General features: G+C 40.1%; 1 protein-coding gene across 2 annotated transcripts; it reads left to right on the top strand.

The window, feature by feature from the left end:
* Positions 1-321: 321 nt before the first annotated feature.
* uchl3 (ubiquitin carboxyl-terminal esterase L3 (ubiquitin thiolesterase)) lies at positions 322-12,358 on the top strand. 2 transcript variants are annotated; one of them, XM_061879784.1, is made up of 9 exons: positions 322-621; positions 797-808; positions 3,544-3,672; positions 3,872-4,028; positions 8,771-8,856; positions 8,937-8,984; positions 9,056-9,131; positions 11,688-11,746; positions 11,812-12,358. In XM_061879784.1, exons 1-9 carry the CDS (start codon positions 580-582, stop codon positions 11,893-11,895), a joined length of 693 nt encoding a protein of 230 aa, XP_061735768.1. In that variant the 5' UTR covers positions 322-579; the 3' UTR covers positions 11,896-12,358. The 2 variants fall into 2 exon arrangements, with proteins under 2 accessions (XP_061735768.1, XP_061735769.1); XM_061879785.1 differs by lacking the exon at positions 797-808 and having other exon boundaries at positions 323-621.
* The last annotated feature ends 1,861 nt before the right edge of the window (positions 12,359-14,219 follow it).

Genomic DNA, 14,219 nt, shown 5'->3' with positions numbered 1-14,219 from the left:
TATGGAAACAGAGTTTGTAGGAAATTTGGGTAATTTTTGGAATTGGTGTAGGGAATTTCCCGAATAGGCTGAACAGTTTAAAGTTGGAACGGTTTAAATCGGGTGAAAAATGTGGAAGGTAGAGCGCACCAAAATCTGGAGAAGAAGAAGAATAACAAAATGAGTGAATGCTTTGGGTCATTCACACAATTATCTCAGACAAATGACTTCATGTGCAAGAGTTCTCGCGATAATACAAACGGAAAACTTAAAGCCCCCTATCCCGCCCTAAATTCTGGAATGTTTCATTTGTTGGAGGAGGTTGTGTGGATTAGAATGTTTTAAAAGTGATTTATTTGAAGTTTAAATGACCATAGCATTTATTTATTGAATATCAATATTACTTTAAATTCGTGTTAGTTTTGCAACACGTCTAACATGATCTACATTTCCGTCGTCGTATAAATTAGAGATTCAGACTCCCCTTCGTTGTGGTTAAATACTAAGTTCCGTGTGCCGACGCGGAAGCGAGAGCAAGCGAAGCCCAGCTGTCAAAATCTGTCTCTTCTCGCCACAAACCTAACTTAAATTGTTTTGAAAATGAGCTATCCGCGTTGGCTGCCTCTGGAGTCTAACCCCGAAGTAAGTGTCGATGGTCTTTTATGGTCTTTAATCGAGTTACAGGTGGAAAAGAAGTGACGGCATGTGCGGGCTAGCTTAAGTGACGCTATCAATGGGCATAAGCTAATCGTTATTGTGGCTTAAATAACACAAAAAAATGTCAACTAATAATTTTCATTGTCTTTTGTCGTTTCAGGTCATGACGAAAGTAAGTGTGGTTGCGAAGGCGCTTATTTGTTGAAAAACAAACAAAATACCATCTCAATATTCTCATTAATGCTACGTAGCAACGTCCAAACTTTCCAAACACAGAATATGTCCCTAAGTCAGACCAACACGATAAAATAGATATAAATTGAATTAGTATACTGCGAGATCAAAAGAAAAGGGCTGCAAATGCCATCTAATATACACAAACCCCCCAAAACAAATTCATGAATGCAATTCTGCAACTTCCATCCATACAGCCATTTCCTACCGCTTGTCCATTGTGGGGTCGTGGGGGGTGCTGGAGCCTATCTCGGCTGCATTCGGGCGGAAAGCGGGGGACACACCCTGGACAAGTCGCCACCTCATCACAGGGCCAACACAGATAGACAGACAACATTCAAACTCTACGGTTGCCAAGCAACCTATCCCCAGGTGCATGTATTTGGAGGTGGTAGGAAGCCGGAGTACCCAGAGGGAACCCACGCAGTCACGGGGAGAACATGCCAACTCCACACAGAAAGATCTCGAGCCCGGGATTGAACTCCGGTCCTTCATATTATGAGGCACATGCACTAACTTTATTGAACAAAACTGACAACAAAGAAAATTGTTGCATTTTATTTTGCTTCTTGAGACCATTTTCTTCTGGCATTCCTGCTCATGGCTTCATACCAGCCACAAGGGCGCATGTGACCACGGGGAACATGCTTTCTATCATCCATCCATTTTCCTACCGCTTGTCCCATTCGGGTTCGCGGGGCGTGCTGTATCATATCACGCTTCAAACCATGCTTCAATAAGCTGTGCCCTACAAAACGTGCCCATTGTAGCCATTAATCTTCCATCCATCCATCCATCCATTTTCTACCGTTTGTCCCTTTTAGTGTCGCGGGGGGTGCTGGAGCCTATCTCAGCTGCATTCTGGCGGAAGGCAGGGTACACCCTGTACAAGTTGCCACCCCATCGCAGGGCCAACACAGATAGACAACATTCACACACTAAGGACCATTTTAGTGTTTCCAATCAAGCTATCCCCAGGTGCATGTATATTTGGAGGTGGGAGGAAGCCGGAATACCCGGAGGGAACCCACGCAGTCACGGGGAGAACATGCCAACTCCACACAGAAAGATCTCGAGCCCGGGATTGAACTCCGGTCCTTCGTATTATGAGGCACATGCACTAACTTCATGGAACAAAACTGACAACAAAGAAAATGGTTGCATTTTATTTTGCCTCTTGAGACAATTTTCTTCTGGCATTCCTGCTCATGGCTTCATACCAGCCGCAAGGGCGCATGTGACCATGGGGAACATGCTTTCTATCATCCATCCATTTCCTACCGCTTGTCCCTTTCGGGATCGCGGTGCGTGCTGTATCATATCACGCTTCAAACCCCGCTTCAATAAGCTGTGCCTTACAAAACGTGCCCATTGTAGCCATTAATCTTCCATCCATCCATCCATTTTCTACTGTTTGTCCCTTTCGGGGTCGCGGTGGGTGCTGAAGCCTATCTCAGCTGCATTCAGGCGGAAGGCAGGGTACACCCTGTACAAGTTTCCACCCCATCGCAGGGCCAACACAGACAACATTCACACTCACATTCACACACTAAGGACCATTTTAGTGTTGCCAATCCAGCTATCCCCTGGTGCATGTATTTGGAGGTGGGAGGAAGCCGGAGTACCCGGAGGGAACCCATGCAGTCACGGGGAGAACATGCCAACTCCACACAGAAAGATCCCGAGCCCGGGATTGAACTCAGGTCTTATGTATTATGAGGCACATGCACTAACTTCTTGGAAAAAAACTGACAACAAAGAAAATTGTTGCATTTTATTTTGCCTCTTGAGACCATTTTCTTCTGGCATTCCTGCTCATGGCTTCATACCAGCCACAAGGGCGCATGTGACCAGGGGGAACATGCTTTCTATCATCCATCCATTTTCTACCGCTTGTCCCTTTCGGGTCCCCGGGTTGTGGTGTATCATATCACGCTTCAAACCCCGCTTCAATAAGCTGTGCCCTACAAAACGTGCCCATTGTAGCCATTAATCTTAATTCATTAACTTATTTTAAACAATTTATTTACTTTTTTTTTTTTAAATTTGTATTTACTTTTCGGGTTTGTTATTTATAATTTAATTTGGCCTTTATAGACATAAACAAACTTTAATGATCCACAAGAGAAACTGTTCCACACAGTAGCTCAGTTACAAAGGATGGAAAGTATAAGGATTGAAAGGATAATGTGGGTATTAAGCAGACTAAAAACCGCGGTAGCAATAAAAAATATAACATACGGTATGTAATATTCACATATTATCCATACAGAATATAATATATACTAATATATTATATTAGTGAAGTGCATTATATGTATATAGTGCTTTTTCTCCAGTGACTCAAAGTGCTTTACATAGAGAAACCTAATATCTAAGTTACATTTAAACCACTGTTGATGGCACTGGGAGAAGGTGGGTAGAATGTCTTGCCCAAGGACACATTGTCAGTGATTGGTGGCAGGTCGAAACCCTGGAAACCTCAATTTGCTGGCACAGCCACTTTACCAACCTATTATAATGGCATTTTTAAGTTTTAGCATTTTCATATTGCCTTTGTTATATAGTTTGTTTTTGTATCATTTCTGTGTTTGGAGTGTTTGCATGTTGCCGCATTCTCTTGTCTACAGTAGCTGTTCCTGTGTAGTAATAGTGTATAATTTTTTTGCCTAGTTTGTCAATTCTTTGGGTATGAAGCTCAGTTGGCAGTTTGGAGATGTTTATGGCTTGGATCCAGAGCTTCTCAGCATGGTGCCTCGACCTGTGTGCGCTGTGCTGCTCCTCTTCCCCGTCACAGAGAAGGTACTCATTAATTACACAGATAAAACATTAAGTTCCTGTGAAAGGCATATTATAGCCTTCGCAGTATCTAAATTCGGCATATTTAGATGGATAAATAGTACTTTATTGATTCCTTAGGAGAGTTCCTTAGGGAAAATTAAACATTTTTGCGTCCACCTTCATGTTTCTTAAAGGCTTTTTGTCTCCAAATGTGAACCAGTATGAAGCCTACAAACAAGAGGAAGAAGACCGTCTGAAAAAGCAACTGCAAGAAGTCTCTCCAAACATCTTCTTCATGAGGCAAACCATCAGCAATGCTTGCGGAACAATAGGATTGATCCACGCCGTGGCCAACAACCTTGCACACCTGGAATTTGGTGCGTTGTTATTACGAAGTCATTAATTAAGAGGTTGTGAATAGAGGTGGGGGAAATAATCGATTTTGAGATGCATTGCAATTCGAACATGGACAATTATAAAATCGATTATTAACCTTCAATAATCGATGTATTTATTATAAATGAAGTAATACAGACAGTTTTAAAATTTAGCTGACTGCAGCGAGACACTTCACCAAGAGATTCGATCAGCTTCTTTTATTGGAGGGCACAAAGTTTTGCACAAATTTCCATTATTTTAATAATTGTGATGGCAAAAAAATCAAATGTTTCTTATTACAAATGCACTGTTTTTAAACATTAAGATAAATGCTTATTGAGTGAAATGAAAATAAATGTACATATGCATCAAGATACATAAGTTAAAGATGCATCAAAAATCGATGTTTAATCCTGAATCTTAATCGAATCGTTGTGTATATAAAAAGCTACATTGCATTTTGTCAGTAATATTGCTTGGATTTAAATGACGTCATATCCTTATTTATATGTGTGGTGGTCAAGTCAGCGTAGGGCTGGGCGATAAGGCCTGTTATTAATATCTCAATATTTTTAGGCCATGTCACGATATATATCTCAATATTTTGCCTGAGCCTTGAATTAACACTAGATGCATATAATCACAGCAGTATGATGAGTCTATGTGTCTACATTAAAACATTATTGTTCATACTGCATTAATATATGCTCATTTTAAACTTTCATGCAGACAGGGAAATCCCAACTAAATCAATTGACCAAAACTGTATTTATTTAACAGTTATTAAGCAGTGGCACAGACATTCACCTCATTTCCAAAACAATAATCGCAAGATTGTCAGAGACATTTTAAAACAAGCTATAAGTGCACTTTTGTGCATGATGTACAGTGGGCCAAAAACGTATTTAGTCAGCCACTGATTGTGCAAGGTCTCCCACTGATGACAGAGGTCTGTAATTTTCATCATAGGTACACTTCAACTGTGAGAGACATAATGTGAAAAAAAAATCCAGGAATTCACATTGTAGAAATGTTAAAGACTTTATTTGTAAATTATGGTGGAAAATAAGTATTTGGTCACTTCAAACAAGAAAGATCTCTGGCTCTCACAGACCTGTAACTTCTTCTTTAAGAAGCTCTTCTGTCCTCCACTCGTTACCTGTATTAATGACACTTGTTTGAACTCGTTCTCTGTATAAAAGACACCTGTCCCCAGCCTCAAAAAGTCAGACTCCAAACTCCACTATGGCCGTCGAAGGTTACCAGGAAAAGAATTGTAGACCTGCACCAGACTGGGAAGAGGGAATCTACAATAGGCAAGCAGCTTGGTGTGAAAAAATCAACTGTGGGAGCAATTATCAGAAAATGGAAGACATACAAGACCACTGATAATCTCCCTCAATCTGGGGCTCCACGCAAGATCTCATCCTGTGGTGTCAAAATGATCATGAGATCGGTGAGTAAAAATCCCACAACCACACGGGGGACCTGGTGAATGACCTGCAGAGAGCTGGGACCAAAGTAACAAAGGTTACCATCAGTAACACACTACGCCGACAGGAAATCAAATCCTTCAGTGCCAGACGTGTCCCCCTGCTTAAACCAGTGCATATCCAGGCCCGTCTGAAGTTTGCCAGAGAGCACATGGATGATACAGCAGAGGATTGGGAGAATGTCATGTGGTCAGATGAAACCAAAATAGAACTTTTAGGTATAAACTCAACTCGTTGTGTTTGGAGGAAGAAGAATAGGGTGAGAAGCTCGGCCATCCGGGAGGGACTCAAAGTAGAGCCGCTGCTCCTCCACATTGAGAGGAGCCAGATGAGGTGGCTCGGGCATCTGGTCAGGATGCCACCCGGACGCCTCCCTAGGGAGGTGTTTAGGGCACGTCCAACCGGTAGGAGGCCACGGGGAAGACCCAGGACACGCTGGGAAGACTATGTCTCCCGACTGGCCTGGGAACGCCTCGGGATCCCCCGGGAAGAGCTAGACAAAGTGGCTGGGGAGAGAGAAGTCTGGGCTTCCCTGCTTAGGCTGCTGCCCCCGCGACCCGACCTCTGATAAGCGGAAGATGATGGATGGATGGAGAATACTGAGTTGCATCCCAAGAACACCAAACCTACTGTGAAGCATGGGGGTGGAAACATCATGCTTTGGGGCTGTTTTTCTGCTAAGAGGACAGGACGATTGATCCGTGTTAAGGAAAGAATGAATGGGGCCATGTATCGTGAGATTTTGAGCCAAAACCTCCTTCCATCAGTGAGAGCCTTGAATGGTTGACCAAATACGTATTTTCCACCATAATTTACATATAAATTCTTTAAAATTCCTACTATGTAAATTCCTGGATTTTTTTTTCACTTTCTGTTTCTCACAGTTGAAGTGTACCTATTATGAAAATTATAGACATCTGTCATCGTGGGAGGACTTGCACAATCGGTGGCTGACTAAATACTTTTTTGCCCCACTGTAACTAAGATGACATATCAAAACAACAGTAAAGCGTACTTTTTGTACAGAACGCCACTACAATAACTAAAACAAATAAAGTACACTTTTGTGCATGATGTCACACAAGATATTTCAATAACTGTCAAATAAAAATGAGCTGCATAGGTTCCTGCGGACGTTATCTCCTTCTGTTGTTGACTTTTTTTTTTTTTTTCATACGATGTTGATCTGATGTTGATTTCTAGCGGGTGACTTTTCAAATGATGCCATATTAGCAGTGCTGGTATTTTTTGTAGTGACGCTTTTGCCGCAATAATATTGAACATATTCCCGTTTGAAGCCAAACCACCATGGATCCCGTGCTGTTTTTCTTGATAATTAATTCTTCCATTTGTTACCAGATTCGCACCTTCTCTCTCGCATATTACCACCCGCACCTCACCGTTAGCATCACAGCTAACGTTACCATGTCGCTATCTCTGCTCCACGGGAGCGTGTGACGTTGCACACGTGACAAATGTAAGTAGATGCGCTTGGTTTAAGTTTCTGTGAGAAGGAGAGACGAGAGAGTTGGAAACACATGCAGTATAATGCCTGCAGCTAGAAAGAACTGCGTGAGAATTTATACTCAAATATCACGTTATAGTAATTTTCTATATCTCAGAGTCAAACCCGCGATATATAGAGTGTATCGATATATCGCCCAGCCCTAAGCCAGCGTATGTACAGGTACTAGGCACCATTTAGCCTTTCTCGAAGAAAATGCCACATGCTTGCGTTGTTTTCAGCTGTACAAGATACAAATCACAAAAAGAATAAAAGTTTATTCAAAGTTCATCGAAAGGTAATCAAGAAAGGCGGAAGAGTGCAAAATTTTAGGAAAATGACAAGAAAAACGGCACGCACTCTACTCTAAGAATGCACGAGTTTGCAGTGATCACTTCGTTAAAGGTTTGTCTGATATACTTTTAACTTTCAGTATTTCCAATTTAACTATTTATTTTTTTTTGTTCGAACACACTTTTGCTGCCAGTGTTTTGTAGAATACCAACTCGGCGAGTCTAAATAAAATAAATCAAATGTAAGCAAAACTTAAAAGAGTTAAGCTTTTACCAAAGGCAGCAGTCATAAATTAAGCTTTCAGTACATGCACCATGTTGACATCTATAGTTTTGTTTTGATAAAGACGGGAACAACACGGGTACTCGTAAACTGCACGAGCAACAACAAGGCAACAAACATGGATGTAGACATGAATTTGAATCTTGATCAAAAGTGATACTTATTAATCCGGTCTAATCTTGATACCAATATACTTGATCCAGCCACACAGAGGTTGTAGACCTCCGTGCTTTTCCAAGTTTTCGTCTGTTTTGTTGGGAAGTGAAGTGAATTATATTTATATAGCGCTTTTTTCCAGCGACTCAAAGCGCTTCACATAGTGAAACCCAATATCTATATATTTAAACTACATTTAAACCAGTGTGCGTGGCATTTGGAGCAGGTGGGTTGTAGTTATTTTCCAAGGACAAAACGGCAGAGACTTGGATGGCGTTAGCCACACCGCCCATTGTAGAGTGACGTGTGGAGCACAAGATCGTTTATGTCTGACATCACCACCAATGGATAATCCTTGATATTATTCGACAAATCTTGTTTGGATAAACCATAGGGACAGATTCCATTGCATAGTTAGATATTTTTCTCGTATCTGTATTTCGCAGGAAGATCTAGGCCCCTTGCGTATGCAGAGACTTTGCTTGCTGCACAACAGCAATCTTGGCTTGTTTGACCACCATTGTTTTTAACTTCCGGGAAGAAGTCACGTAATTGAATACAAGCAATTGAGAAAATATTTCTTGAGGGGTCTATGAAGGTCAACTTTAAAGATGCCATGCCTGCTTTCCAGGCTGTTAACAAGTAAACCAATGACTGCAGGATAGTGTAACTGTAAGCACTTTGACAAGTTTATGCAACATCCGGCAATCACATCATACACAGTCCGGCAATCGGATTCTACAATGTCCGGCATTTGGATCTTACATCGTCCGGCAATCGGATCATACAACAGAACTTTGTCTTTTAAATTCCTCTGGAGATTTCAGCTTTACATATGCCATGTCTGCTGCAAAGTGTGTTGTGAGAAATATGTCTACCCCAACACACGACTGCCTTCAACACCTTCATCTGTTTGTCTTTCTTGAGGTGTCTATTTAAGTGTATTGATGTAAATTTTTTGCCCAGTCTGATTTTTTTCCCTTCTTTTTCTTTTTTTTCTTCTTCTTTTAAGAATCTGGCTCTCCTCTTAAGAAGTTTGTGGAGCTCACCTGTAAAATGAATCCAGAAGAACGAGGTGCTTTCCTGGAGAAAGATGAGGTGTGCGCGTGAAGCCCAAACAAACTGGTATTAGCATTAGGATTCAGCTAACAAATTTTTATTTTTTTTCCCTGCTCAAGAGTATTCGTGTCACACATGAGTCCAGCGCACAGGAGGGACAGACTGAGGTGTGTTTGTGTTTTTGATGACTTGATTTGATTAAAGTGTAATTTTTTTTGTACATTATGGTCTTTTGCAGGCGCCAAGTTTAGACGATAAAGTCAACCTTCACTTTATAGCTTTTGTGAACGTCGGAGGACAATTGTACGAGCTAGGTGAGATAAATGTTGCTTTGCAATGGGCTGTTTTTATTTCCCTGTTGTGTACAGTGGAACCTCCAAACAAATAAGTGGCGTTCAAACCGGGTGATATTGTGCAAGACCTAAGTTGACTGCATTTTGCTTTTTGTCTTTGGCTTTTGGAAGAAAAATGATCACCTTTTGAAGTAGGTAATAAGACTGAAGTGCAAGGGTGTCCAAACTTTTTTCACCAAAGGCTGCATGGTCAAACGTCAAATCAAGCAAGGGCCATTCTGACATGTTTTGTTTTTGGGGGAGAAAAAGAAATGCAAAAAAAGGACGTTGTTTACTGAATATTTAAAACAAGATGTCTGTGTTTTTTCAAGAGTGTTAAGTATCAACATTTCAGCTTTTTTTCATTACATTACATCTTTTTGCTCTTTTTGTTTTACATTTTTATTGTTTATTTGTTTGAATTGATTTCTGTGATTGTAGCTGAGATAGGCGCCCCCCGCAACCCCACAAGGGAATAAGCGGTAGAAAATGGATGGATGGATGGATTTCTGCGATATACTGTAACTAAGCTAAAATAACTAAACACAAGCAAAAACTACTATTTGCTCTTATTTTCTAAGTTTATAAACAATAACAAGTAAGATGATATCGGTCCGCCGATATTATCTGCCGATAAATGCTTTAAAATGTAATATCGGAAATTATCGGTTTCAAAATTATTGGTTTCAAAAAATAAAATGTATGACTTTTTAAAACGCCGCTGTGTACACGGACGTAGGGAGAAGTACAGAGCGGCAATAAACCTCAAAGACACTTCCTTTGCATGTTGGCCCATTCACATAATATCTACGGATTTTGACACACACAAGTGAAAGAATGCAAGGCAGACTTGGTCAACAGCCATACACGTCACACTGAGGGTGGCCGTATAAAAAACTGTGAACCCACATCAAACAAGAATGACAAACACATTTCGGGAGAACATCCGCACCGTAGAACAACATAAACACAACAGAACAAATACCCAGAAACCCTTGCAGCACTAACTCTTCTGGGACGCTACAATATACACCCCCCCTCACCTCAACCCCGTCCACCTCAACCTCCTCATGCTCCCTCAGGGAGAGCATGTCCTAAATTCCAAGCTGCTGTTTTGAGGCATGTTAAAAAAAAAAAAAAAAAAAGAACTTTGTGACTTCAATAATAAATATGGCAGTGCCATGTTGGCATTTTTTTTCATAACTTGAGTTGATTTATTTGGGAAAACCTTGTTACATTGTTTAATGCATCCAGCGGGGCGTCACAACAAAGTTAGGCATAATAATGTATTAATTCCATGACTGTATATATCTGGTTCGGTTGATATCGGTAATTAAGAGTTGGACAATATCGGAATATCGGATATCGGCAAAAAAGCCATTATCGGACATCTCAAACTGACACTGTACTTATCGTTATTGTAGATAATAGTCTCTATCCACCCACCCTTGTTTACCACTAACCCTAACAGTTCTAGGATAGCAGATAGCTATGCATTTTTATAAATAATAAATGATAAATGGGTTGTACTTGTATAGCGCTTTTCTGCCTTCAAGGTACTCAAAGCGCTTTGACACTACTTCCACATTTACCCATTCACACACACATTCACACACTGATGGAGGGAGCTGCCATGCAAGGCGCTAACCAGCACCCATCAGGAGCAAGGGTGACGTGTCTTGCTCAGGACACAACGTACAATTGTATTCTTCTATGGTGTGTAGTGTAACATGGTTATTTGTTCCTCGTTTTCTCGTCCTCCAGTGATAATGTTACTTGTAAGGAGGGACATTAATCGCTAGCGAGGATGCTATATTGTGTTGAGGGATGCCGTCGTTCGCTTATCGATGTCAAATGTGGCGGACACAGCTGGAATGTGTCATCAACATTCATTATCACGATTTGACGACGGTATTAAAAGCTCCCTCGTGGGACAAATTTATATAATTTGTATCCTGCAACCCTAACTAACTTCTTTTTACACTTGTGTGACAGTTAAACATACGAAAAACTGAGATGAACCATTACGTCCATATAGATAAATTACTTTTATGAATTCAGACTGAAAAGATTCCCTGAACTGTTATTTTTTCTATAATGGGAGCATTTTGACACCGGAATGGATTATTTCTATTAGACCCAGATAAATGTTTTAGGCCAATGTTGTGCAAAATGCGGCCAGGAGCTATTTGTGGCCCACAACTTGTCTTGTTTTTTATTGGTGTGCTGCTGATTCTCCAGGTGAAATTAATCCTGACACACATTATAACAAACAAAGAAGAAATACTATGAGGGAAATGTCCCAAATCCACCAAAAATGGTATTTGCAAACCAAACAGGCGCCTTTCATGTATGGATCTTTTTTGTAACCTGTGTACCGGATTTCCTGTTAATCGGAGTCTGTTGCCAGGTATTTGTCACCCTGACAGGGGGGCTACCGAGCTGGGTTTGTTAAAATGTGAACATTTTTGTAACGTAACGATGGTGTTCAAATTAAGAAGTTGCATTTTCTCATAATAATGTTTATTTTTCACTCAGATGGGCGGAAACCTTTCCCTATTTGTCACGGAAAAACATCGGAGGGTACTCTCTTAGAGGTAAGGATGTAAAAAAATGTTGAAAAAAAAAGAAGTTCAACTGACCTTTCTTTTCTTCAATGCAGGATGCTGTGGAGGTTTGTAAGACTTTCATGGCCCGCGACCCGCAGGAAATCCATTTCACCATCATCGCCCTCTCCAAAGATTAGTAGCGAGTCAAGACGTGAGCGGAGAAAACTCTTTACTGCCAAACATTCTCAAGTGCTGACTTTATCTTGCGTCCTAGTGCTGATTTGGAGCGAGCTAACAAACATTTCTAAATTGAAACACATCATTTCCACTAATTTATTTACTCTTTGGAGTTTGATGAGATTGCAGGTGAATCACAGAAGCGCTAGCTCAGTAATTGCACTAAAACTGTTTACGTAGCATGTTTGCGTTTCGGCGAGGGAGAAATTGAGCATAGTTTTCACGGCACGGCGGAAAGAAAGCAGTTTGTGGTCGTTCAGACAAAATTACACTGTTATGAAGCACTTATTAATTAAAGCATGTCTCATCCTCTACTTCCTGTACGTGAGGCCAAGTTAAGACTGTATGTCCTTGTAAAAGGTGCCTACATTTTTTGTAATAATAAAAAAAAAACAAGACTTGTCAATTAAATACTAAATGTGACATCGACCTGTGTTGATATCTGTTTTTCAATGAGCATTCCTGGTCAATTGATTTAAGCTAAATTGCATGCTAATTGTTACAAGGTGGGAATCTTTGGGCCCGATTCAATTTCCAACTCTTGAGGTGGCGATTCGATTTGGACTTGATTCTTAATATGTCTCAATAGAGATATAGTCCCCCCAACGTGAAATAAAATACTTATTAATACAATACTAAATAAATAAATAAATGGGTTGTACTTGTATAGCGCTTTTCTACCTTCAAGGTACTCAAAGCGCTTTGACACTACTTCCACATTTACCCATTCACACACACATTCACACACTGATGGAGGGAGCTGCCATGCAAGGCGCCAACCAGCACCCATCAGGAGCAAGGGTGAAGTGTCTTGCTCAGGACACAACGGACGTGACGAGGTTGGTACTAGGTGGGAATTGAACCAGGGACGCTCGGGTTGCGCACGGCCACTCTCCCCACTGCCCCACGCCGTCCCCCCCCAAAAAAGGAGGCCAAATATTGATAAAAGCAACAGTATCAATAATAATTAATTCCAATAAGTTGTTTTTAATCCAAAAATGTATTATTAAAAAAAATAGCTTTGTAAATGTTTTTATTAGTATTTTTATTTTTTTAATTGATTCTCAAAACTAATTTATTTTTAATCAAAATAAATAAAAATTCTGAGTATAAATCGATTTTTTTTTTTTTTTTTTGGAGCATCCTTAATTGTGTACTGTACACAAAGAGCTTTCAGAGTCTATCGCACAAAATTGTTTTTAAAATGGCAAGTCTTATTTATTCATAAAAGTGAAATTTACACGGAATCAGCGTGTTTAAACGTAAATTTTCGTGTCAAAAAATCACTTCCGCCAACAAAATGAATTGAATGCTCACTTCGGTCACAGGTACTCGCTGTTCTTCTTGCCTGATAGCCGGAAAGGGAGACGATAACGAGCGCTGAAACAAGCTCGCTAATTAACTAACCATCTAGCTAGTTTACCTGCTGTTGCCTCCATTTGCTCTTCGAGCCATAACGACCCACATTGCTGCAAAATCATATTTGGATAATTACAATACGATAAAATGTTTGTTCCAAACCAGGCGTAGTTCTAGAGTATTTATTTAGTAGCCAGCGAGACGGTTATGTTTTTGACCTCAGTCATGTTACGGATTTTAAACACCAAAAGTATTACACGAGGGGGCCAAATGTGAAAAGTTTTCTGAGTTCTTTGCATGCATGTTATAGATTTTTAAATTACTTTTTCAATGATAATGTTAGTAAATGTTCTACTAAAAAAAACTAAAAATTGTGTGTAGGTGTCAAAAAGACAGTCAAAAGAGGTCAGTAGATGAGAATAATAAAGGTAAAATATTGTTTTCTTTCGGGATATGCGTGGCAGCACTTGGTGCCAGTAGTTTTTGTTTTCTCTCAATTTTTCTTTTTTTGTTCCTCTCAAAGGGTGCTGACATCCCTGATATCAGTGTGTACCAGAAATAGCTAACATACACAAAAAGATAAAATGACACCTTTCCATGGGGCTTTTTGTTTTCTGTATATATGCGGTGGTCAAGAAATCAACAAAAAAATTTGCAGAAAAGACAACTTTTCTAAGGCGTCAATTTTGGATTTTATTTTTAAGGTCACTAAATCTGAAACCCCCAACTCAATGGAAAGTTCCGAAAAATGGTAGGAACAAAGGCTACGTACAAGAAAAATCCATCAAAGCTTTCTTGGTAAAGGGAGTGGAGGAATAACAAAAGTGACTTTTTATTATTCTCAAGCACAACATAATAAAATACAGTATCTTATTGTTGATGAGAGAGAGAGAGAACAAAATCATGCATCTCCCAAAATTTGAGT

This window comes from Nerophis ophidion, linkage group LG19 (assembly GCF_033978795.1).
Source record: "Nerophis ophidion isolate RoL-2023_Sa linkage group LG19, RoL_Noph_v1.0, whole genome shotgun sequence".
NCBI lineage: Eukaryota > Metazoa > Chordata > Actinopteri > Syngnathiformes > Syngnathidae > Nerophis > Nerophis ophidion.
Note: the sequence above shows the minus strand (reverse complement) of the source record. Positions and strands in the feature narration are given on the sequence as shown.

Excerpts from the sequence above, each read along its gene's own strand:
- uchl3 (XM_061879784.1), top strand. The coding sequence starts at position 580 with ATGAGCTATCCGCGTTGGCTGCCTCTGGAGTCTAACCCCGAA. Across the intron at positions 4,029-8,770 it reads CCTTGCACACCTGGAATTTG|AATCTGGCTCTCCTCTTAAG; the intron begins GTGCGTTGTTAT and ends TCTTCTTTTAAG. Across the intron at positions 8,857-8,936 it reads CTTTCCTGGAGAAAGATGAG|AGTATTCGTGTCACACATGA; the intron begins GTGTGCGCGTGA and ends TCCCTGCTCAAG.